Genomic DNA, 26642 nt, shown 5'->3' with positions numbered 1-26642 from the left:
TAATTTAAAATAAATGCTAACTTTTCTTGAACACTTCCTATAAACCAGACTGTGTTACATATTTTATCTACATAATCTTATTTGCTACAGCAATTGAATGAGGAAGGCATGATTATTTACCCCTTAATAGATAAGAAACTGAGACACAGAGATTTTATAACCAGCTAACAATAAATAATTAGTAAGTCGTAAGTCATGGATGAAATATTTAAATCCAAGCATTCTGAGTACAAAAGCTGTATTTTTCATCCTTGTAGTATTTCATCATTATAGATATCACATGAAATATGTGAGAATTTTAGATTTAGATATTTTAGATTTCTCAGCTCTCTATCCTAAAGAGACAAGAAGCTGAAAGTAGTCTATAAAATTTTCCCTGAAGTGAAATTCCAGAGTCAAAATTCCATGTTGTTTTTTTTTATTTCCAAAAGAAATATCTTATATTCTTTCCAAGATATTAGAAGTTACCAGTGGAAATGAACTTTTTAAAATTCCAGAATTGTTTCTTGTATAACTTGGACATCACTTTGATTTAAGAACCAACCCTTTCTAAAGAAAGGAGTTCCTTCCTTTGAACTGTGGTATCCATTATCTCCTCTTCATTCTTTTTTACTACTTGTTTGCTGGATTGCCTTCATTTTTAATGAGAATAGAAAAGGTTAATAATGTATCCCATCAAAACCATAATACCTTCCAAACATTTCTAGAGGAACAGCACAACTTTAGCATATAAAACTACTTCCTAAAGTGGTCCCTTTGAAGTGAATGTTTTTATAGAGCGTTGTAAGTCTAATATAGTTATGTATTATACTGGGGGGATAAAAAGAGCTACATAGCAACACAATTTAAAGAAATAACTCAAAGGATAAAATTACCCTTAGACACAACTCCGCATCTTATTTTAGTTAGTGGAGGCAGTGATAATAATGCTCAACTATTTCTAAGTTCAAGTGACTGAGCACATCTCTGGATAACTATTGCTTATTGATTACTGGCATTATTGTAAACATCATGCTATCCTCACTATATGATGATCAGAACATGTACATTACAGTGTTTAGTCCAGAGCCTTACTAGATAGATAGATACATAGATATAGATAGATATAGATATTTGACATTCATAAATATCACATTCACTTAAGAGGAAATATTAATATTTATTTCAAGTCTATTGCATGCCAGCTACTACTATACTAAGCACTTCACATACTTTTTGCTATTTGTCCTTAACAACCATCCTTTGAGATAAATATTATTACCCCCATACAACTTGGAAAAAAGCCGAGTTGAGATTCGAACCCCGTGTCTGATCTCAGAATCCAGTTTTCACTGTCGCTGCCCACCCACTCCTATTGCTTTTAGAACAGAGGGGTGTTTTTCAAATATTTTGCCTATTTCTCTGTTTTGCTAAACCTCTAGAGTACTTTGCATTTTAAAGGCAAATATGTTTAAAAAAAAGACAAAATTTTTACCTCTCTCATCTTTAAAATGGGGATAATAATTAAAACAGAATCATTGTGGAGGTTAAATGAGATGATAAACATTAAGGCCTCAACTTATGGCCTGGCATATTGCTGTCAAAAAATAATAACTGTTAGTAGAAATCAGTTCCATCAGTGGGCCTTCCTCCTGCCTTCAAACATATACACACATCAGCTTCACTGTCATCACGATCCCTGTCATCACTCCCCACAGCTCCCTATGTCCTAAAATATCCTTTATGCCATGGATCCTTCTAAGGTGCACACCCACCTATAAAAGACACAGAAGATTTAACAATGTTGCTCAGCCTCTGACTTTCTCTCCTAAATTGACTCTCCAGTTGCCTTTGAAGAGAGTTAGCATTTTCATCCTGTGTGCCTTATAGCAGGAAATTCCATCTCAGTTTTCTACCACCCTGCTTCTTCATATATTTATGTATTTATTTATACAAAAATCATTTATGGAATGTCCACTGTACCCTGGGAATATCATGATGAATAGCCCAGCCTTCCAAGCACTTATAATGAGAGATGAATATAAGCACCAAGCAATTGCAATGCAGAGTGAGAAATGCTACCTAATGGGCCAGCACTGGCTGTTCTGGAAGCACAGAAGAGGGGCTGAAAAGCCTTGGGAGGTCAGAGAAGAGTTCCTGAAAAAATGACCTCTGAACTGAGCCTAGGAAGAGTAGGCATCCACTTGGTAGGGAGGAGCAGGGAATAGTGTTCCAGGTGGAGAGGAGGTGAGCATGTGCAAAAATGTGGAGAAGAGAAAGAGCATTGGGAATTCCAAGTAGTTTAATATCACTGTAGAACAGAGTGAAGAAAGGATGTGTTGAGTAAAGAAACTAGAAAAAGACACAGAGGCCAGATCACGGAGGGAGTTAGAACAGGATGGTTTTAAGCTGGGAGTGCAGCATAGAGGGTTATCCACCAGGAAGATAATTTCCTTACTTTCATAAACACTAACCTTTGAGAGTGGGAGGTGGAGTTCTCAACCTGAGGTCTATGGATGGTCTGTGGATGTTCAGAAAGTGTGTAAACTCCCTGAAATCATAGACAGAAGTGTTAGTTGTTTGTGCACTTGTGGGGAAGGGAGGAGAGGCAGAATTCATAGCTCTGAAATCATCAAAGGCACTGTGTTATCCAAAGAAGAGTCTGAGACCACTGCTCTGGGGACAGAAGGCTGAAAGCTGACTTACAGAGCAGAAATTTCAGGTCTGCCACAAAGAGCCCTTCTAAAGTTGAAGCGCTCTCTTTTAAGAAAAATTTCTCATTCCTTCCCCTGAGTTACCAAACTCTTCCCACTCCACCCTGACCCACTGACGTTTTGTTCCTGGCCACTTTCCCGCCTACATGCCTCTTCCCTGCTCATGGAACTGGCCTTCCTTGCCAGCCAGTAATAAGCGTCCATCCCAGAGGCTAAGAATAGATTCAGTGTCCTGGTGACTTGAAAATTTGCTAACATCTGAAGAACTCGACAGCGACCACAAAACTCATTCTAATCATTTGAACCAAACAGATTATAAGCATATGATCAGGGATTCCCTGCAGGGCAGAGATGAAGATTCTGAATAAAAGAAGAAAATGCCCTATTAAATAGAAGGGAAAACCAGCTACTGATCATAATCGCAAAGATCAAAGAAAAATACTTACCTAAATATATTCTTCTGTGTTTGCATACTCTACCTTTCAAATCTTCCCTGCCCCCTTCCCCACTCCCAACAAGCCAGTTCTGTCAAACAAGCTACAGTTGTCTCGAGCAAATAGACTTTGTCCCATTTGTTTCTCTCTGTGTTTTCCTTGACTTGAGTATGTGTTCTTCATATTTTAGTTATAGGCTTGGGACCTTGTGCCAGTCAATTCCTTCACCTTTTTGGGGCAGTCTCTTCATCTGTAAAATGAAATTGGGTGAAGGATCTGTAAGTTGCTTTTCAGTTCCTACTATTTTAATGGTGGCTGGAATGGAGAGCTATTGTAAATACATCTCGTGATAGATATCTCTTATTCCCAACTTGCCAGTTCCTTCCAAGGATTGCTGGGTACTTTTTCTAAGGCATATTATCAGTTTACTATGAAAGACCAAAGTACCTAGCAGTACTTGGCTGGGGCAGCCCAACCCAGCAAGGGTCAGCAGACTTTCTCCATTAAGGGTCAGATAATAGGTATTTTAGGCTTTGTGAGCCATAAGGCCCCCGTCACAGCTGTTCAGCTCTTGTCATGATTGTGAAAGCAGTCACAGGCAATACGGAAATGAAAGTGTGTGGCTATGCCCCAGTAAAATTTTATTTACCAAGTAAGGTGACAAGCTGGATTTGGTGGGTGCTGCCACAGTGTTCTGACCCTTGAAGTAGAGGATGACAACCTGAAGACAGGAGTGTTTCATCCCTTCAGGTTTTCAGTTTGAAAGTTGTTTCCTGGATGATTTCCAGATCACTGTGTTGCTATCACTGCCATTGTTCTTGCGTCCAACAAGAACTGTTCAGTTATGTTAGCCACCCACAGCCATCTCACTGTCTGTGCCCCGCATGAATAACTTAAGGGGGCCTGCCAGCTTATAGGAAATCTGAAACAGTTAAGGCAACTTGTTTCTCAGGCACAGAGATAAATAAATGGCTTCATAAGTAGGCAGTTTAGGAGATGAATAGCCTGAAGGAACAGTTGGGCAGTTAGTTCATCGAGACGGGAAAGAAGGGGAAAAGAGGAACAGACAGAAGGGGAGAAAAAGAAAGACCGATTGAACAGCAGACTAGTTTATGAGATCTACTGTACACAGTTGCCCAGCTGGGTACTTTATCTTGAATTTGTTTTGCAAATTGCAGATGCGTAGCTTTGGAAGCCAAGAAAAAGAAAGGGCAGTCATTCCACGCCAAGGTACTCTCATGGACCCCAAGTGACCTACATTATTTCATTTTTGTGGAGGAAGAATCATTATATATCCCCCTTCCAAAAGTTAAGAGAAACAGAGAGCCATTTCACCCCAAAGCCCAGAACAAGACAAATCTTTTTTAGAGTGAACAATACTTGCCTGATAACTTTGCTTGCTTTGTGAAACCAACTGTGTCACTGTTTAGCCCACAAAACTGCTTTAACAGTAAAATTGACTGAATTCGATGAGTCTTGGGATTTCAACATACTTTTAGTGAAACCAGGGATATTTTTGTTTGCTGCCTTAGGACATGTCTAATTGGACCCTATTCTACCTCTTGCTGAAATCAATCCTGCTTGACACAGAGGCTTGGCATTCTGTTAAATGTAAGAAAAAGGTAATCCTTGCATTTTTATGAGTTAATATCTTTTTAAAAGATTTCTCTCATATTAACCATGATTTACAGAGACATTTTATCAAAGACCCAGTGGCCAGGCCTCTACTCTGATGTTTGCTACTGAGATTTACAAGATTTTCATCATACAAGTTTCTTTAAATATTTATCCCTGAATTTTTGAAGAAGAGGTGTTTGTGAGATAGCTGTTAGGGCTGGAATAGTGGGATTTGTTTCTAAAGTAATTTGTCCTCTAAAGAAAAGGGGTACCCATTTAAAAGAGTTCAAGTGTTCCCTTGATTTTCTACCAGGTCTCATAGACATAGTTTGCAACCTTGTTGAGTTAGTACTTCCCCTGGTAATCCATAGACAAGATATTAAATCAATGAAGTAATAAATTTGGGAAAACATTCGTTTACCATATTTTCCATACATTAAAACATGCATCTGGCATCCTATAAATGTAAACCAACCTTACACTGCCACTTAATTGTGAACATCTTTTTTTTCTTATGATTTCTTTTTTTGTTGTTAAGGTATCATTGATATACACTCTTACGAAGGTTTTACAAGAAAAACAATGTGATTATTACATTCACCCTTATTATCGAGTCCCCCCATACCCCATTGCAGTTACTGTCCATCAGTGTAGCAAGATGCCACGGAGTCCCTATTTGTCTTCTCTGAGCTACACTGTCTTCTCCATCACCCCACACACACCATGTGCACCAATCATGATGCCCCACAGTCCCCTTCTCCCTGCCTACCACCTGTCCTCCCTCGCCCCTCCCCTTTGGTAACCTCTAATCCCTTCTTGGAGTCTGTGAGTATGCTGCTGTTTTAATTGTGAACATCTTTTGATTGCTTCTGGCTGAAAGGTCTGTCATCGTATGCCTAATTTGCCATTGGTTTCCTAAAATCCTTGAAATCATTCTGGAAGATAAATTTCTCATCAACAGTCTGGTTGGAAATTTTAAAGTACAGAGAAGCTGCAGGGTTTTCCAGCAGGCAGCATGAACTTTGTTCCCCAAGGCCTAGAAGAACGTATCATGCATAGTAGATGCCCAACAAATATTTGTTGAATGAATGACTAGGAGTAGGGCAAAGCTAATAATTCTAGAGACAAAGCTTGATTATTGGAAGAACTTTATTAAAAGAATACAGACACTCTTTCATTGGTCTAGCAGTCCTATGCTGGATTAAAACAAGGATCAAGAAGCTTTTACCACATTTAAGCATACCACTGGCATACTACTCTAACTCGAAGGCTTAACTCATACTATTAAAGGGCTTTAAAATCTTATACATGCACATACATATGGACAACTGTAAGCTCATACAAACTGTAAATTTATATTAAATCACAACAGGGTAGGATCAGAAGCAGGTATTTGTAGGCTACCATCAAATACTGTAGTTTTATTAGTAGAAATAGAAAAAAAAAACACAAAATGAAAGACCATTCAAGTTCATGATCTGAACCAGTCATATGGGTATTATTTGCTGCCAAACCAACCTTTAACTCTAATTTCTGTAGCAAACTGAGTTTTCTCTCATACAGAAGACCACATCAATGGAAATAGCCTAATTTATTTACAGTCACACAACATGCACACATACGCTTTCAACTATGAGCTAATAATATGCCATTTTTACCAAGGCCTTCACAAGCTCTCCAGAGAAAAATGAGCATTGAGGGGGAAACAGATGACTTCCACCAACTCCATGGGCTGAGTGTGCGTCCAAGAGTAGGACTGCATGCGGAGATCAGAGCCAACCCTCAGAGCATATTTTCCTTTGAAAATATTTCATGTACTAAAGTTTGCACATCTTGGCAATGATGGCAAGTCTGTGTAAGGAGGTGTTTTGTATTTCATAACCAACAGGGAAAAATGATATAGCGGCAACCGAATATTACTTCAGTGGGGATGTGAAAGAACGTGTATGGTAGAGTACATGGTAAGGCCCACAGGGCTAGCTCCAGGGTTTACCAATCTTCTGCAAAACTCCCAAGACTCTCTCTTATTTTTCTATCCTGTGGTATAGGGAAGGAATGAAACTAAACTTAGCACAAGTCCATCTGTTTGATTAGAGAAAAAGATATAGTTACATTTTTTTTGCATGCAGATCTTTTATAAATCTTAGAGGAGGGTGGTTTTCCAGATTTCAATGGAAATTATCTTGATGAAGTTCACTTGTTTTGCTGACACTAAGCACTCTGTCCACCTCTTTTCTTTCTCTTCATTTTTCCCCTTTCTAAATACTTGTTAATCTTGAGAAAATAGGAAGCAGACTGGCATATAGTAGACATTCAGTGAAATGTATCAGATTCATTAGTGAATGTATGTATGCATGGGTGACAAGGCTAGGCATTAGGAGATCTGGATTTTAGTCCTAAAGTACTAGTAGGTATGTCTTGTCAATGGGTTTCAGCCCCGGGCAAGTTCACTATGGATTCAATGTGACCAAAGAAATGACAGTAGAATGTTCTTGGGGTGAAAGGGTTCTACCCAACTTTATTTCCACAGTGGCAGGTCAATCACTAGAATCCCGTCCACTCAGAGCGAGTCTGCACGCAGCAAGCCAGGCTCTGCCTCTGGACCTCTCTGCCTGCACAGCTGTCCTCTGGGCCTCTGTCCTTGGCACTGCCACCACTCCAGCCTCTGCTCTGCTCTCCTGCAGCCATGCCACCGTGTCGCCCAGAGCACTGGGCAGAGCTCTTTATGTAGAGTCAATAACAACGTATTGCCCACACATGTGTAGTGAGCTTGCCAACCAGAACCAAGTGAGATTTCTGGCCACAGGAACTTTCATTTTATCCACACAGTATCATACCATATCTAGTGGAAATTATTATGCATTGGTTTTTACTGCAGTGACTTGGAGTGTGTGTGTGTGTGTGTGTGTGTGTGTGTGTGTGTGTGTGTAGTATGTGATGTGTATATCTTAGATTCCCAGATAAACTGTAAGCCAGAGATCTTAACCTCAAATGCCCACATGGGTCAGGCAAGTAATAGAAATGAGGAAAATGAGTAGGCACAATAAAAAGGAATAGTGGGGACTGTGGCCAACTGGAGGGCACAAAGGCCCAAATGTGATGGGAGCCAAACACCCATTGGCAATCCAAGTCCGCTTACAATATAAGCCCCTTCACAAAGATCATTGTCTCTAAAACATCTCTGCCATGTACAAAATAATACAAAAATAAGTGAATAAGAAAAATATATCCATTGCTAAAATTCACTGTGAGGTGGAAACTGTTCTGATTTTCATCTGGTATGATTTTATGTCATTGACATAATTATGTTTATTTTACAAATGAGGAAACTAAGATGTAATATTTATACATTGTATAAATGTGTATTGGTTGCTCTATTATAAATAATTGGATGTTAAGAAATGAAGAACAGCACAGCAAAGAACAAAGGTCAGGCCTCTGGGCTGAGCCCTGAGCCAGATGACAGCAGCACCCTGGAAAACGCATCAGAGGAGAACACAGCTCAGCTGACATCTCGGGGCAGTGGGGATGAGAGTGATTCCCAGAGTCCGTAGGGAGCTCACAGTCTACGGTGTGACTGAGACCTCTGCATTTTCTGTAGAGTTGACACATAGAATAGCTATTCTGCAAGGCCTGTATCCCTTGCTTTACAACAAACAAAGACTACTGCTCCTATGTGTTGAAATAACTTTAACAATTACAAGCAGTTATCATTTATTAAGTGCTTACTGTGTGCTTAATGTTTTTGGCATCTCCTCTAATTCTTGCAGGGACCTCTGGAAGTCAAGTACTGTTATTGTTCCCATTTTACATACCAGGAAATTGAGGCTTATGGAAGTGAATTAACTTCTCTCAGATCGCAAGCTAATAAGTGCCTGTGGGGAAAATGGAAGTTCCTATGGCCAAGGTCCTCTCCTGACCCTAAACTACTTGATGATGTAACTGGCCTACTGCTAGGCTAATGCTTCCACACTTGCAGGCAATGAGCTATTATTGACTGAGTCACTATATGAAGAGCTCCACCTAGTGCTCTAGGGGAAGCAGAGATGGAGATGGATTATGGACCTGCAGACTGCTGGATGTAGACGAGATTTAGTGCTCAATTTACAGCCCTGAGGAAAAGTCAGGTATAAACCCTTTTACCCCAGGAACTTTACTTTGCCATTTCTCAGTCTCACCAGATCCATAGTGAACTTGCCCGGGGCTGAAACCCTCAGCTGAGACAGTTCCAGAACTGGGATATGCATCATGGCAGGCCTGCCTCCAAGCCCATGCTTTCGCCCACTGTATGGCCATGCAAAGAAGGCTGAGAAGAAAACTTCATTGAACTTTTCTACGCATTTTTGTCAACCATGTTTTAAAATACAAAATCCCCTTTTCACACAAAATCTTGCTCTAAACTCCAAAGTATATCATATAAAAGAATAGGCTGTTTCTATTCTGGTTGAAGTGGAGAGTGGAGTGCCAACCACTGCCTCCAGTGTATTCTCTCTCACCTTGATTTCCTCCAGCATCATTTCTGGTTGTCTTTACATTTCTCTGACTCCCACTTTCTCCCTGTCACAGGATCTGCTTCACTCTCATTAGTGTGGGTGGACCAAAGACTCAACATTCAATCCTCCATGTCTTTCCTTCTCCATTTGCCCTCTGAGAGTGCTCAACTCACAGATCTTCGTCTGCTTCCATTCAGTTAATGACTGTCTTGCCTGAGGGCTTCAGCCCTGGGTAAGTTTAGTGGATTCAGTGAGCCTGAGAAATGACAACAGAATGCTCTTGGAGTGAAATGGTTTAGACCCAGCTTTATTCTCACAGCAGTAGGTCAAGCACTAGAATAATGCCTGCATCCAACAATCTGCAGGTCTGTAATCCACCTACATCTCTGCCTCCACGCAGAGCACTGGGAACAGCTCTTTATATAGTGACTCAGTCAATAACAGCTTATTGCCTGCAGGTCTGGAAGCAGTAGCCTAGCAGTAGGCTAGTTACGTCATCAAGTAGTTTAGGGTCAGGTGAGGATCCTGGCCATAAGAACTTTCATTTTCCTCACAGACCCTCACATGCTTGTCTCCAGACCCACATTCCTACTGACTTGTAGGACATGTGGGTAAAATCTTTCCCAAGATCTGGGAAGAGTTTAAAGTTAGGAAAACTGATGTGGCACTGGGTGCAGTTGTCTTAGTGGGTGGTTATTTTAAGCTGTTCAGAGGGTACACCTCCCTCAGAGATGGCTCAAATAACTTTTTAATTGACTGGTGAAGAGGACCTCCCCTTCCCAATACCCATACCCCTACCCTTTTCCACAACACACACCCTTCCACATGCCTGATTGAAGGTGCTCACCCATTAGGGGAATATACAATAAACTTCTGCTGCATGGACAGATAGGTTGCACATGTTCTAAGTATGAAAATTTTTATCCTATCGCTTCCTGTCTCAGTTGAGAGACAACAGAATATAGTGGTTGAAAACTGGTTCTGGAATCAGACACATCTGGGTTCAAATCCTCCTGACTACTTACAGCTAAGCAACGTCTCTGAGTTCAGGTATCTCATCTGCAAAATTAGGATGATAATACGAGTTATTGCTCAATGTTTTGTTGTGAGGATTAAGTGAAATAAACCATGTAAAGCACGGAGCACAATGACCAGCCTGTACTAAGCCTCAGTGAGTGGCTATCTTCAAGATTATTTTGCTTTTCTTTGCTTTTGAGGTAGTTGGTGAGCTTTGTAGCCCCAGGAGTTAGTAAAGCAAGGTCAGGCTTTCTACATCTCCAGGCTTTGAATTGATGGACTTTTTTATTTTTAGCTCAGCTAATAACTAAAGAAAGAGAAGGAGATAATAAAAGGGAAGAGACTTTCCAGAATGGAGCACTGGCTACTACTACTCAGGCCTCATGGGAGTTGCTTTGTCTTTTCAATCTCTTGTAACTTCACACAGTCTAGCTGGGAAATGAGAGTTGGAGTTCACTGCTGCCTTATATCCAGGGTTTCTCAAAGAGCACTCCCTGGATCATTGAGCATCAGAATCACCTGAGCAAATACCTGATCTACAGCCTGAAAATTTCTGGAGGAAGGCCAGGCCATCTGCTTCCCAGATGAATATCTATCATCAAACTGAGGATCTTTGACTTAATGCTAATATCATATATCTAAAACTTGATTCTACATTTTTTTGTATTTTCATATGTAGGCATGTAATTTCTTCCTTATTTAGATGATAAATTCTCCAAAGTGAGGACCATGTTTCTAGTTTTCTTGTAATCCCCATAGTGTATAGCTCAATCGTAAACACATCCTTGAGAATTAAGGAGTGTATTTGTCTGGGTTTAGCTGTCTGCCCTGCCAGGTCTTGGCCTGTCAATGCCTAAAGATTAGTAGAAACCTCCAATTAGAATGATAATTCACCAATACCCAATATTATATAATATACATTGTGAATTTTTAATCAGTACTTTCTCATTGTCATTTCTTATTGGTTGTGTGTTCCTTTGCTAACTTAAGGGAAAAGGAAGAACTTGTTACTTTGTGATGAGTTTACTTCTCGGCAATTGAGAGGTCTGCCATATTTTTATGGTAGTTTCCTTTGAGGTTCTGTGAATGCCTTCTAGAATGTGGAGGCTCCACCATCAGTCATATGAGAGATCTTCCAGTACCCTAATGTCATTAACCCAGATGCTTTGGTTGCTGTGATATGCAATTATTTCTTCTACATTTAAAAAGCAGTTCTCTGGCTGACCTGTTAACCATGTTTGATCTTAACAAGATGAAAAATTTTCAGAATCTAAGCTTATGATCTTTTTGCTACATTTATCTGCTTTTAATTCATAGTAGCTTTCTCCCCCTTTCTCTTCTTTAGGATCAGCACTCTGTGGTAGGCCAGAACACAGGCCCCAGTCCAAGTCCCAACTCCTGCTCAAATCCAAACACTGGAAGTGGTTTCATGAACTCTCAGCAATCACTGTTGAATCAGCAGTTGATGGGAAAGAAACAGACTCTACAGAGGCAGATCATGGAGCAGAAACAGCAACTTCTCCTCCAGCAGCAGATGCTGGTTGATGTGGTAAAACTTTCTCCTAACTTCTGTTAAACTACAGAGGGATTCGTCATTTCCCATTTCTACTTACTGCCCATTTCTCTGTGTCTACTTACATGACAGCATCAAGGGTGTTCTGGGTGTAAAAGAGACTAATTCTGTATGTTAAGTGCTGCAGACAAATACAAAAACAAAGCTTAACTTACCAGCTTTTGGACATTTGGAATGCATGGCACCTCAGCTACCTAGCCCTGCCCAGCCCAGGAATGTTTAGAACCACTAACATGGGCATTTGAATCAGGCAAAGGGAACCTGTGTTGTTCTGCAGTCCTGAGAGGAAGAAATATTGGAGATAACTTTATTTGACTCAAATTCAAACCGATTTTAGAGATGAAAGAGTTTTAAAAGCTAGCACGAAGTTTCAAAACTTCAGATTTGGCTTTTAATATAAAGCATCAGACTGGGGGACTTTTTTTAAGAAAACTGAAAATATATTACCCAATTTCACCATATTTCAAAGGCCTTAAATAAAAAGTCATTATTTCCCAAGCATTAAACGTGCTTCACTATTTATCATCCCTTTGTATTCTCAGATAAACAACAATTGACCCAAAGCCTTCCTGCCTCCTAAGACCAAGGCCCTATCTCTAAGTTTCATTCTCCTTTCAAACTATTTGGCCAAATGAAATAAGAAAAGGGCAAAGCTAATCACCTCCAGATTGATAGAGCCAAGGTACATAAAAAAGACAAAAACAGAATTAAAAAATTTCATACTTAAGGTGCTTTGTAGTAAAAGAAATCCAGGATATGATAAATGCTATAATCTATTCAAAAACTTTCCTAATTTATAATGGAAATACAGCCACAAACAAGACAGACCCTGTCTTTGTCCTTAAAGCTTAGAGCCCACTATGGATGTCAAATAACTAGGCAGTTAAGTATGTGTGATTCAATGCTATGATGTGGGAACTATCGGAAATAGCTTCAGAGGGGAAGTTAAATCTACTTGTCGCTGGGCAGCTGTCTTGGGAGGTCTCTCCCTGTGCACTAGGTGAAACACTAGGAGAAACCTCAACCTGGACATGGGAGGGTTCTTGACTCGGAACAAGAAAGATTCTCAAGCAGGTTGGACAAGTGTAGGTAAGGAAGGAATTCATTAAAGTGAGAATAGCAGGGAAAGGCAGCTGCCTTTCAGGCAACAGAGAGCAAGAAAGAGCAGAAGGAGTAAAGGGAAGCACATTGAACTGCTCCTCAGCATAGAGTAGGTACCTTGCCAACTCCTGAAGCCAGGGTCACCTGGCGTCCAGTGTCTGCTTGGATCTGCATGGTGTGGGAACTGAGGCCCTACAACCCCAGGATTTGAGGGAGCCACAGAGCACTGGATGGAGTGAGATTATGTTCTGAGAACTTCACAAGGGCAAAAAAAGGAGATTTTTAGTACATCTTCAGTCCTGTCCAGGTCACTTAGGCAGCGAGAATTTGCAAGCCCAAATCAGAGCTCTCAGCAGCCCCTCCCTACCTGTCTGGAGTAGAAAAAAGACAGAGTGAGGACTTGTGCTTAAGTCTAGAAAATAGAATGAAATAATGAAGTAACAAAGATGCTTACCACTGGAAGAGTACACAGATAAAACGTAATAAGTTGAACTGTAAGAAGTCTTTATTGAAGGCAAAAAGTATACACTCAGAAGAATGGTTGTGTGGGCAACCTCAGAGAAGGCACACTTAAGCATTTGGGGTTTGGGATTTTACAGGGCCTTTTGATTAGAGGTCAGCATAAGGCATGATATATACAGGTGATTCCTATTTCCTTTGAAGTTTTGTCTTAAGAATAGGATTATTTAGGTGACTGGGTTGGTCTGTATCTTAACATTCTTTGTCCACATAAGTTCATTTACACTTTGGAGGTCTACCTCCTGTCCTAGTTAAAAAGTAACTAATTGATTAAGGCGCTGGAAGAAGAGGAAGAACAGCCTATAGATTAAGTTAAAGAATAATCTGGGACTTTTTTGCAGACTAAGTAGATTTTACAATGGCACAACTCTTGTCCTAGTTTCCTGCCCTGCCTCATACTGAAGATCTGAAGGTGAAGTAGGAGATGGAGGAATGAGCAAGTCAGTGGATGGGGGTATGTTGGAGGGGGAAGTTGTTCCAGCCAGAAGGACCAGCATATAGGACTCAGAGACAATATAAGTATACTACAAATTATGTTTGCTTAAGTACAGTGTAACTCTTGGGGGAAAATAAGTTCCCAGCCTGGGGCAAATTACCTTTAAAGCCAAAAATCAGTCAAAGGGAGAAATAAAGTGGGAGAAACCCGTTTATTGCCTACAAACAGTCATCCACTTCTGCTTGCCCATGTCTCTTGTGACCTGGCTGTAAAGAGGCCCCACCAAACCTCTCTGGTCCAAATATACCCTCGCTCCCTCTACCCTTGTAATCACCTATTGATATGGAGATGGACTACTCTCCACCCCTTGGAAACACCTAGTAATATGGAAATGCAAATGCACTAAGGCCAGGAAAGAGATTCTGGAAATATTGCAGTTTTACCCACATATGGAATGTACACAAGGATGGGGAGGTGATAGCCAAGGAGGCCAGAGATGAGAGGCCAGAAGATGGAGCTTGATAAATCAGAGTTTACACTGTCTGAAGCAATGGCAAAGACCTGAAGGATTTTAAACAAGGAAGTACTAGATTCAGATTTGCATTATAATAAAGGTATAAAACTAGTTGTTGGGGGAGGGGAGGTGGAGAGAAATGCAGAAAATGATAAAATCCAGCCTGGGGAGATTGAAGATAGTCTCCCAGAAGGAGCAAAATTTGTCTTTGACTTTGAAGGACTGTAGAATTCTGATGGACTAAATAGGTGGGGTCCACCATTCCAGGTGGGTGGATGGTGGGCCAGAGACTAAAAGGTACAACCTGGATGTGTATTTGTTGGTTAGTTTGAGATTGTATTATGAAATATTTAACATATAATGAAAAGAATAAATGGTAATGTAACAATCACTTTTGTTCTTTAAAAGAATGACAAATGAAATAACTTTGGATTCCAGAGCATGTGAGAAATAAATTTATCCGATCTTAAATGAGGAAGAGTGAAAAAGAAGTTTATAGGTGGCCTTGAGTGCTGCCCTTCAGGCGTAAGGTGCAGGGGAATCACGGACTGGATCGAAAAGGGGCACACTAATTTCTTCTGTAAATCAGTTTTGAAAACCCCAGTCATCTTGCCCACTTAGTTTTGATCTTGATGAACTAAACAACTTAGAAATAAGGGCAGCAGAAGAGAAAAATCTACAATCTAAGAATCACTTATTGGATACGCTTTCATAATTCCCATCAATACTACTCATTTGTTGAATTATAACATACAGATGTTCAATTTCTGGATTTTCAGCTCTGATTAAAAGGCAAGGAAACATTCCATGAAGGTCCTGCCTAGCACTGGCCTGACTCCCACTGAGCCCTGTTGAGTCACCCCTAGGACAGGTGCACAGGGCAGCGCAATGAGCGTGAGAGACGAAACTGCTGTTTTTGTGATTTTTATGAACTATTCACATTTTTCTTTGTTTGGATGCCACTGAGGGTGCCTGTGCTTTTTAGCATATCCAGGAAGAACAGTCTTTGATACTACTTACATTAGCATATGCTTTGTAGTCATTTGCAGTCATTTGGCAAGGCCAGAAAGGCGCCTAAATTGAGACATTTTCTCATGAAAAATGTGGTATCCTTACTATTATTCTCCCACCAAAGAAGCACAAAGAGGAGAGATGAGTAGTACTTATTACAATGGGCATTATAATTACCAGCATGTTCTGTGCACCTACTACATGCCAGGCACCATGTTGAGCTTTTATAGAATTAAAGGAGTAATCCTTTCAATGGGGGTGTGAAGGAGGTCCAGAATTATCCACATTTCACACTTTTATGACTAAACTGAAGCTGGACAGATATGTCAACAGAAAATTTTTTCTATATTAGGTGTTGAGGTCCAAGATACTAGGTTAGCATGATATGTTAGCAGGTAACTTAAATTTCATGTTGCACAGAAGTTATCCCAGGGATGGCCTGTGAATTTACACTGGCATAGAATGGGGTGTTATCCTCCTGTGAATGGAGCAGTCTCCATTCAGCACTGGAATCTAGTCTTTGCTACTCTTCAGCACCAAGTTACAACATAGCAGAACCCTGATAGTCCATATGCAAGGCCATTAAATCTGACTCATTTGTGGAGAGTAGTTTAAGAAACTCACGTTTCCAGAGATGTATATGTTAACACTTTGAACAACCAACTTTAGCCCTCAGGGGAATAAAAAGTCAGTAATTAGATTGAATTTACATAAAAATAAGTCCAGATTTGAAATCTAGTCTTTAATGGGAAGCCAAGGGTCTTATTTCTCTGTCTCTCTCTGTCTCTGTCTCTCTCTCTCTCTGACACACACACACACACACACACACACACACACATACACACAAATCTTGTTTTCTTCTAGGTTCCAGATTCCAATGCTGAATGGAAACTGCTCCATTTGCAAGAGAATTACATCCCCATTCTATGCCAGTGTAAACAGCAGAAACACCTAATTACAAAGGAAAAATGATAGATGATTTGAAAGAAAGAATTCAGGGAGTCGCATGCTTGGCATAAAAATCAAAACTGTCAGCTTGCACAACAGTTTACAATAGCAGTGGTTGAACATCCTGCATTTGGGTTCATGGAACATCTCAAGTTGTTTCTTAAACATTAGGGTTTGGGCAAAACCATAAAGAGTTTCACCAATCACTGTTTCCCTTAATTTGTAAAACCAAATTTAAAAGAAATGTAATCCATATGTTTCTGATTCATTTACACTTAGCTCATCAAAGTATTTTATATTAATTACACGATACCCAAATAGCCCTGTAAGACTTTCAAGTTTTTTTTCTTAGAAACAAGGATTTGAATTTGTTTTTTTGCTGTTTTAAGGCCATTTTTTTTTCCTTTATAATAGATTATTTAAACTAGAAGGTTTGGAATTTGATGGGGAACTGAGAAATACATGGCTTAAGTGGCTTAGGTTAGGAAGTACACATTTGACTTCTTTTTTACTCATCTATCTTTTACTTGATTTTCTTTTCTATAATTACATTGTTCTCTGTCTACCTATGCCAATTATTTTAACGTTGAAAATGGAGGTTGCTTTGAGGTGCATACAAAGTTTTGGTAAATCAATTCTAAAAAATTCCTGATTCATGTTGAGAAAGAAACAAAGTATCCTCTCATATCCAGAACTGCTATGACACTCACAGCCAGGCCCTTTTGTTCTCTGTTGGACATAAACAATCTTACAGAATACCATCCTCAGCCAGGGTTACTCTTAGACTGTGATAGGATGAGACAAAATAAGGCCACTTAATAATTTTGTCTAAAAACAGACACAAACAAAGGTCACTGTGCAACTCATGAAATTCCAAATAGTCCCTTCTTTTGCTACATGATTGACAGCTACTTCTTCACTCAATCATAGAATCAGCCTCACTTTCTGACAGTTTACAATGTAGAACAAATCCTTGATTCCTTAGACCCTCTCTAAATCAGCCAATCAAAGCCTAAATCCTGTAAGAGTTCTTTCTAACATGTTCCTACCAACACACCCCTTAGGCCCCCATAATGTGTGTCCTCCTTTGCTGCAATAAGTAGTAAACCCAGCAGGTATATTCCTGGTGGTCTTTGGCTGAGGGTATTGCCAATATGAAAAGAATGTGCCCTATTTCTTTCTTTATTCCCCAACTTACTACTCTAAAGATCTGCAGGTGGCTGATTCCAGAAAGAAAAAAAGGAGAGAACCTGGGAAATGTCTGTACTTTGAAAATGAGGCAGGGAGAAATGGAGAAGCACAGGGCCTTTATATTGTGGTCAGGAAAGAGCCTGAGTTTTCAACCCAGGATTTGGTTTCTGTTTTTCCACTGTATGATCTTGGGAAAGTCTCTTAGTCTAAGGAGGCTTTCATTTCCTCATCTACTAAGTGGGAATAATCATGCTCACCTGCAAGACTCCTTATGAGGAGAATAAAAATTAGGTAATACATGTAGGGTGCCCATACAAGTACCTGATAGGCCATCTCCTGACACCTCCTATCTAGGGTTGCCAGATTTAGCAAATAAAAACACAGGATACACAAGTGTCCAGTATTTTATCTGGCATCCCACTCCGATCCTTCCACACCATGCGGAACCAGAATTATATACAGGTGTGCTACAAAAAAAAACTAGAAATAACATCTGCAAAATCACAAAAGTTAGTCCTCACTGAAACCTAATTGCAAAATAAAGAAAATGAGAGTGGTTACTGGACCCAAAACACATGTTGAATGTTGAAGAGAAATAGATGTTACACTTCCTTTCAGGAAGTTCTTTGAAATTGAAAAGATCTGTCTTTGAATTAAGACTACTACATAAGGTCTGCTGTCCACAACCATGACTGCAAAATCATCCTTATAGTCTTACTTTTTAAAATAACAGTCTAGAAATTTTTACAAGTGAGAAAGTAACAATGCAATTTAATGTTTTCATTTGTCTTTTCAAGGAGAAAATTGCTCCACAAGATCAAATAAATAGACATTTGACAAGGCCACCCCCAGATTATAAAGACCAAAGAAGAAATGTGGGTAATATGCAACCAACTGCTCAATATTCTGGTAAGTGTTCTTAAAAATTGATAGCAATCTTCACTGTGTAAAGAAGAAGACTGTTCAGTTGTTAGTATTTCCTTCTTTCCCTATCTCATATTTAACTGTAACATCTTCATTAGAGTCCTTCACTAGCTCCCATTTAACTTTTAGATCAAGACCAAACTTGAATTTTTTTAGCCTTCATATAAGTTCTTACTTGTTCTTGCCCCATATTCACATATTTCAGTGCTGTCCTGACTACTTCTGAGCGTTCAAAAAAGCTTAAATGTGTTCTAACTGCTAGATTCAATCATTCTCTTCCCAACAACGTATCTTGACCCAAACGGCTTAAGGTATGCAGACGCTTCTACCTCTTAAGTCACATTTGTAGCTGATATAAAGCCCAATCTTTTCATCTCCATCTTTGGGCTCATCTACGTAAAACAAATAGTCCTGGCACCAAGAAATAATTGAAAAGAAAATTAAGTCTTTATGATGTCTCTCAAAAACACCAAAGGTAGAGTGCATTTAAAGAAAAAGCAAAACTTCTTAATAGATCTCTCAATTGCATAGGTGATAGGCACTACCCCTAAAATCTCTCTTCCACCTTCTGAACTCCCAAGAACATCTCTCAAACCTAGCCCAAGCCTTCCGCCTACTCCCAACAGCATCTATTCAAGTCTCTTCTGCCCAGAATTCCCTGAGCTTTCTCATGTAAATTAAGGATGCCCTATAGCTTCCCAGGTTCTCTCTGCTTTACCTGTAAATTCATCTGCCCAGGAAACCAATAAAGAAGATTCTCCAAAGAAGGAAGAGCTGTGAATAATGCTCCTGTTTATAATTATTTTGGGGCCCTGCTAAGCATAGTTATAAATATGTTGTTCTAATTTACTTGAACTCTTTAAAATGTGCCAGATTGCCTCTTTCCACTAAAATTAAGAATGGGATACATGTATCCACTCTCTAAGATTACTTTGCCTCAGGGCAAAAATGGGATTCTTTATTTGATTCTGCCCTCAAGGAACTTGAAAGACAATATGCGCGTCTATTTGGGACAGAACTTCTCATCCAATGGCCTGTCGGTGCGTTTGGAGGAAGCTAGGAGCCCTTCGCAGTATTACACAAAACTCAAAGTGGGTGTTTAGGCTTTTCTTTTCCCTTTCATATAAAAGAACCCCGAGGTCAGGCCCAGCCTGGTTCTGGGATACACCTTGTCAGGGCTCCGGGCTCCTTTTATCTTTCTGCTTCACCCGCTTGGGCATGTACTTCCCACCTGGGACTTACCGTGGGGCCACATCACCAGCCCTGGCGTCTGTATTCCAGACAGAAAGATGGGAAAATGGAAAAGGGCCTTGCAAATAAGTCCTATTCCCTTTTAACATAGGCTTCTTGGACTTTCACCTAATAGCTTCTGCCTTTAGCCAGCATTTCCTCATATGGGCCCTCCATCAGCCAGGACATTTAGGAAATGTGGTTTTGCAGCTGGGCACATCACTACAAAATCAAGATGGTCTCTAAGGAAGACAGGGTGTTTGGATATTTCTTAGGCACCTAGAAGTCTCTTCCACAGAGCAAACGGGCCTTTCCAAAGGGAGGGTCCTTAGCATCTGCTTGCAGGCTGACCCCCAAATGAGTAAGAATTTCTGCTCCAGAGCATAGTTTTTCTCGTGTCTTCTGAGAACGAAATAAGCAACAAGCACAACACAAAGTTTTTTTAAATCGTTTTTTATTTTAACCTCAGTACAATAATAGTCACCTTGCCCAGATGTTAATATTAGAAATGATGTATAAAACGCACCTGGAACAATTGCTACCACAGCATTAAGAGTTTCTAAATGTTAACTGTGATTAATATTTTGCGATCTTTATGGAAATTCTGTGCTAAACAAAAACTTCAGAGAACCCATGGTGCTAGAAAGAGGAAGGTAGAATATCAGGGAGAGCTTAATGAAGGAGATTGGACCCTGCTCAGTGGTGTAAGGGGGCATCATATGAGAGAAATGGCATGAGCTGAGATAGCTCATGGCGTGTGGATTAAAATGCGGTAGTAACTACGCCTCCTGAAGCAGAGGGCTCGCCATGTGGAGATGCCACTGGAGGATGGATTAGATGGAAACCCCAGATATTTAGAGATGGGGATTTACCCTTTGGACTCTGGGGAGCCACTCATGGCAGCTTCTTGAGTGGGATGATGAAGATGAAGAATTGGACATGATTTTCAAAGCCATAGGTTTGTATTAGTCTAGCAGCCACATCCAGGATTCATCCAGGATTCATGCCTCTTACTTGGACCCTGGCAGCGTGGATTTCATGACAGCTGGCCAGTCAAAGCTGTAGCCTTTGGTCTTGGAACAGAGAAAAGCCAATGCAAAATGGAAGGTTGACTGTTACCTCCCGCAATGACTCCCAAGGAGGATAAAGTGAAACTTAAAACACAGAAACATTTTATTTCAGTCTTCTTTCTGTAATGCATGAACTCTTACCAAGAGATAACCTAGAGTGATACTGTACCCCAGAAGCTGTCTTATTTCTTTTATATAATAGACTGTGGTGAGGATTTCTCCTTCTTTGTTCTTATCCCCGAAAGCAGTCTCAGTTGGCACGTCATTGCAAATTTCTGTAAAACAGGAGATGCCTTGTGGTTATGAACTAATACAATAATCTTCTTTCTCTTAGGTGGCTCCCCAGCAGTGAGTTTAAACTCTAACCAGGCTTTGACAAACCCAGTTTCAACACACACCATTTTAACTCCAAATTCCAACCTCATGTCTGCTTCCCATGGGACAAGAATGCCATTGTTATCCACAGCAGTTCAGAACATAGGGATGTATGGAAATCTGCCGTGTAATCAGCCTGGTACATACAGCGTCACTTCAGGAATGAGTCAATTGACCCAACAAAGAAACCCAAATCAATTGATAGCAAATCAGAACAACCCTATGATGCCACGGCCTCCTCCTACCTTAGGGTCAAGTAATAATAACAATAATGCGGCAGCTTTCGGGGCCGGACCCGTTGGCAATTCACAACTGAGACCAAATTTAACTGCTAGTATGGCGAGCGTGCCGGCCCAGAGAGCCGCGAACGTGATGATCACCCCCAGCGCGTCAGCAGCAGACTGGGGCTCCCAAGAAGCAACAGCCAAACAGCAGGAAGCCCCGAAGCCCGCGGGCACCCGCCTGCCCACAGGGGCACCCGCCGCCTTCGCCCCAAACCAGGCCCTGCAGCAGGCGGTGGGCAGCCCGCAGTTTCCCCAGAGGGCCGGGGCTCCCTCCAGCCAGTTAACACCAGCGGTGCACATGAGGCCCATGGGCCAAACGCTGAATGGCCAAACCACGGGCCCGCTCCGGGGTCTGAATCTCAGACCCAGTCCGCTGAGCACACAGGTTCTGCCTAATTTGAACCAGTCCGGAACAGGGCTGAGCCAGTCGCGGACAGGCGTAAGCCAGCCCGCCCCGCTGGCCGCCGGCAGTTTCCCGTCACCCAGCCAAAGTTCCAGGGCTTTCCAAGGAGCTGACCACGGCAGTGACTTAGCCTTCGACTTCCTCCACCAACAGTCCGATAGCATGGGCCCGGCCCTCAACAGCGATGCTGATTTCATTGATTCTTTGCTGAAGACAGAGCCTGGCAATGATGACTGGATGAAAGACATCAATCTTGATGAAATCTTGGGGAACAACTCCTAAAGGAGGAAAGGGAGACGATTCTCAAACTCCCAGCACTGAGGCGATATTTCTGTTGACTTTTAGTGGGACTATGTTAAGACACCGTGGCTTAAAAATGGAAAGCAGAAAGTAACGGTAGGGGTGACCATTTCGGGCCAAGTGCTTGTTTTAAATCTCAAACCTGAAAGGGAAACACTGGGATCACTTTTCCCCACCTAAACTCCAGGATGCAGTATCCAGTTTGTCTGAACAGAACTGTGATGTTGATGTGTAATTAGCTGTATAAAATAGTCTTCCTAAGCTCCTTTTCTCCCTGAAAGAAAAGTAATAGGACATGTGGCTTGTCAAACCCCATTTTGCGCAGAGGTACTAGTTCCAAGAAAGAAGCAACAAATTCCTTAATTTGCTTTAACAGATCTAAGTGTGGTTTAATCTTTCCACTCTGTCATTTCATTTAGTTTTTCTAGAATTTCTAGGGTAGATTAAAATGATATAGGTTTGTTTGGAGTAACCAGTGTCCTAAGAAAGCCAGAGCACTTAGAGAGCACTCGGTGGGATCATAGAATTTCTTCCCCAGATTTCCCCTTTGCATTTTCAGTTTTCCCACATATTCTTCAGCAAGATGCTGTGTCTAGTGATGAAACAAGAATGCAGAACTGTCCAACTTTCTTTGGGCTTCCACAACCAGTTTCTGAATCTGTTTCCAAGTCTTAAAGTAATTACAACCTGTCCTAATCATACTGAAGTAATAGGGCACACCTGACCACATCAGAGTTCACTGTGTAAAAAGGTGATGAGAGGCCTCCTGTCATGATGCCTGCTGGTTAGTTTCTGAGCTGAGTGCAGCTGAACTTGGTCCTCCCTGCTTGTCTTGATGACCAGTAGCTAATTTGTAAGAAAAGGAAGTTTGGAAACCAAAACTGAGATTAGGAGGTATCATGTTTTGGTTGGAGATAAGAAACAAAAGATCAGAACCAGGGATGGCAGGTACAGGTGGGTGCAGATCTAGTTCACAGGGTTTGAAGAAAAGCATAAGCAAGAGAGAAAATACTCTGTCCTGATTTGGACAGATTATTTGGGTAAACAGTTCAATGGACTGTGATCTGTTAGTAGCAGTCTATTCATTCTTCTGTTCCTGATGTGATGAATCATTGCCACATGCTAGATGGATGCTTCATATCCAGGTTTCCTCCCTCAGGGCTGAGCACTGTGTCATAGAAAGAGTATTCGTTGAGTCATGTAACCCCAGTGCCCCAATACAGATCCGTTGCAAAATGGGGAAGATGTGTGCCGATTTGGGATGGATGCAAATATCACTAGCATTTTCCTAATTAAAGGTGAGAATTATACCTGAAAGCAGTTTATCTTCAGTCTTTTTACTTATACTCACATATTCAATTATCAAATATAATTTAACTGAAGGTAATAACTAAGTCTTTAAGTACCTGTTCTAAAAAGAACACATTTTGGAAGTTCTTTTAAGTCCTCTCCCAATCTTTAAAATGTCTAGAAGCACTCTCTTTCTTTTACATAATACCAATATACTGGCCCAGAATCTTTTCTGTGCTGGGTTGTAAATATTAATAAATTACGTGTTTTGTAAACTTTTGTAAAGAATATTTTGGTAGAAATACTTAAAACATATTCTTTGGGTTATATTTATACATATGTGAAATAAATATACTATCAAAAGGTTATATTTTATACAAAAAGTAAATTGTTACCTTTTGTATGCTAATATACAAAGTTTTATATAATATGATGGTTTATTTTTAGCTCTACACTTAAACCATAGGTGGTCAAGTGGAACTTTTGAAAACTATCAAGAGGCTTGTTAGACAAATTTATATTCTGAAACCTCAATAAGAAAGCATTCCAGGTTTCAATCTTTTCCTTTTTTTTTTCTGCCCCTACATTCTTTTTTAAACTCATAGTTCTTGTGTCCTGTTTGATTATTCTGCTGTGCACATTGTATCGGTCCTTGTTGCATGTGGTCTACTGTGTGGTTTCCCATTTTATAAAAGTGTTTCTCCATGCAAAAACAGTAAGGAAAAAGTTATGTACATATAAACACTTTTATTTTATGACTCCTCCATGTTACTGTATATATCTGCCAGCACTTCCCAGTTACACTCCTGTGAGTCAGCTTATTTTTACCCTAACATAAATAGTATGTTTTGTAGTAGCTATCAAATTTAAGAGATAAAACAATCAGAATGTTTGGATTTTCTTCTATCGCAATGTGAATTTCATAATTAATGTCTATTTATTCAGCTATTCATTAAAATACAGGATTCTTTGGGAAAAAAATGGTGTAGTCTATAGTTTCTGTTTGTTGGCAGCCTGTTACCAAAGATGACATAATTTTCCTGAAAGCTGAGATAATGACAATTGGATAGACCTAGGTAGCCAAAATTTTAGGATTTATGATTTAAAAGCAATCTCCCATTTATAGACTACTTAGTTGTTGGCATTGTTTATCATTCTGACATATTTATACAAGAGGTAGAAGTAATTTTTCTTTTCTTTTTTTTAATTTGAAGACTAGAAAGCCATTAAAGCAAATAATTCACTCTTGGCTTTGTGTTAAGCCCAATAAAGATAAATAACTGCTCTAGGTGAATGCACTAATATTACTTGCATTACTGTAACTGTACCAATAACTGTAAAATTTTCAACCTGTAAAACGAGTATTTTGTATTGTGTGTAATTTCATGTGTTAAAAAATAGTTTTTAAAAATTCATAAGTGGTTCTCTTGTATGAAATCATACTTTCAGCTACCAGCAGTGTTGTTGCTCCATCACAGAAAGTTCTGAGAACTATCAATAGTGATGGGCAAATTTATTCTCTGGGAAGCTTCTAATACTGGTGAAATGCAGACTTGTCTCATTTCTTTGGTTCACTTACAATACACTTAGTATGAAGATTTTATATGCACAACACCTACTAAATACGGGAGAAACTGCCTACTTTTCAGGCACAGTGGGGCTCTGCCTGGCCTGCTATGTGGCATTTGTTTGGACCAGGCTGAGTGGACACAGCACCAGGAGAACAAGCCTCACTGAACATATTTACACAGTCCTTCTTCAGAGTCAAGGAGGTTGAGAGAAATGTGGGCCTTTGTAGGAGGTGTGGGAATTCATTCCAACCAAATTTTCTGCTGCACTGTTGAAATAAGGTGCTAGGTTTCCATTGTCTCTTTTATCTCTGCCAAAAAGATACGTGGCATCATCCTTTTTATTAGCATTATTAATGGAGCAATAATAAAACTGACATTTTATATAGCTGTTGTCCAATGGCTCTGGAAAGTTGGATAGTAAACAAATAATATCAATAAAGATAAATCAAATATACACAAATTAAGAGAAAAAAATGTGTACTTCTAAAATTATGTCTGGATCCCAGCATGAACCCATGGGAGCAGACCTGAGAGAAAAACACAGAAAGAGAAAGAAAGCTCAGCTTCTTCCAATTCTGTGGTGCCAAAGGCAGTTCAAACTCTTAAATGTTCTATTATTTCCATTTTCTATTTCTCTGTGTTTTCTCACCCCAAAATGAGGGTTTGGGGTTGAACTAGCTCCACACTCCTTTCTAACTCTAAAACTCTGTGATTAATTTTTTTCCCAAAGCTAAGTGGAAAAATCAATCAAAAAGGACTCCATAGTATCATTTTAAAATAAAGAAATCACCGTTCACTCAACCTTTTGAAAATTTTCAGATTATCAGTGAACTTTACTGAACAAAGCAGTCATCTCCTTTAAAATTAAATCATATAAAAATGAAATTTCATCATAGGGCAGAACTATATTGTAGCCAAACCGAAAGGTTGTGTGGATAATGTAGGTGCCTAATGACTAAATGCAAATCAAGTTCTGAAGCCAAAAGTTGGAATGTGATAATAAATGCTCATTGTCCTGTGAGATCATAGAATAACATAAAATATTTGCCTACTAAGGAGGAGAAAACCAATACTTCAGTGTATTTATTCCATTGGGTGTATATATACATATGTGTATATATACACACATATATAAAATAGGTAATATAAGACCTATAAAATGTGTGATATATGATAAACAATACAATATATAATATATATGTAAATGAACTTTTGTGAGTTGTAAATGATAGGTTAGCATCTTCTAAATATAATTCCTAAATTCCTATAATAGACAAAAGTATAGGTAGTGACTTAATATCAATTTCACTGACAACAACATAACTAAAACATCGTAGCATGAGAATTAAGAACACATACCACATTAGGCTTTTAAAACCAAATGTTGTTGTCCCTGACCTGCATGTGTTAATAGTAAAAGGGGACTTTGTTTACATACATAGCATTTTAAGTTCCCTTTTAACCAAATTATTGTCATCTTTAGCTCCAGGATGTACGTGAACTTACACTTTTTATGCTTAGGTTTCTTTCAGCAAAAGAGAGGGAGGGATAGAGAATAATATATAAAAGACTACATAAATATATAGATTTCTATAGGGTTCTTTCAGTAAAAGGGAGAGAAAGACGTAGAGAGACATGAAGAAGGAAA

The 26642-nt window shown here is 39.8% G+C and overlaps 1 protein-coding gene across 2 annotated transcripts in view; it reads left to right on the top strand.

The window, feature by feature from the left end:
* MAML2 (mastermind like transcriptional coactivator 2) overlaps positions 1-26176 on the top strand; it is a 344724-nt gene extending 318548 nt beyond the window's left edge. Inside the window, exons 3-5 of one of the 2 annotated variants that reach the window (XM_036902819.2) lie at positions 11600-11803; positions 18345-18456; positions 21106-26175. In XM_036902819.2, the coding sequence (XP_036758714.2) occupies positions 11600-11803; positions 18345-18456; positions 21106-22115 (1326 nt within the window). In that variant the 3' untranslated portion in view covers positions 22116-26175. Of the gene's footprint in view, positions 1-11599; positions 11804-18344; positions 18457-21105 lie in introns of both variants that reach the window. The other variant, XM_057490737.1, reaches the window with a different exon arrangement.
* The last annotated feature ends 466 nt before the right edge of the window (positions 26177-26642 follow it).

The sequence above is a fragment of the Manis pentadactyla genome, chromosome 13 (assembly GCF_030020395.1).
Source record: "Manis pentadactyla isolate mManPen7 chromosome 13, mManPen7.hap1, whole genome shotgun sequence".
In the NCBI taxonomy this organism is placed as follows: domain Eukaryota; kingdom Metazoa; phylum Chordata; class Mammalia; order Pholidota; family Manidae; genus Manis; species Manis pentadactyla.
This window is presented reverse-complemented; position numbering and strand designations above follow the sequence as displayed.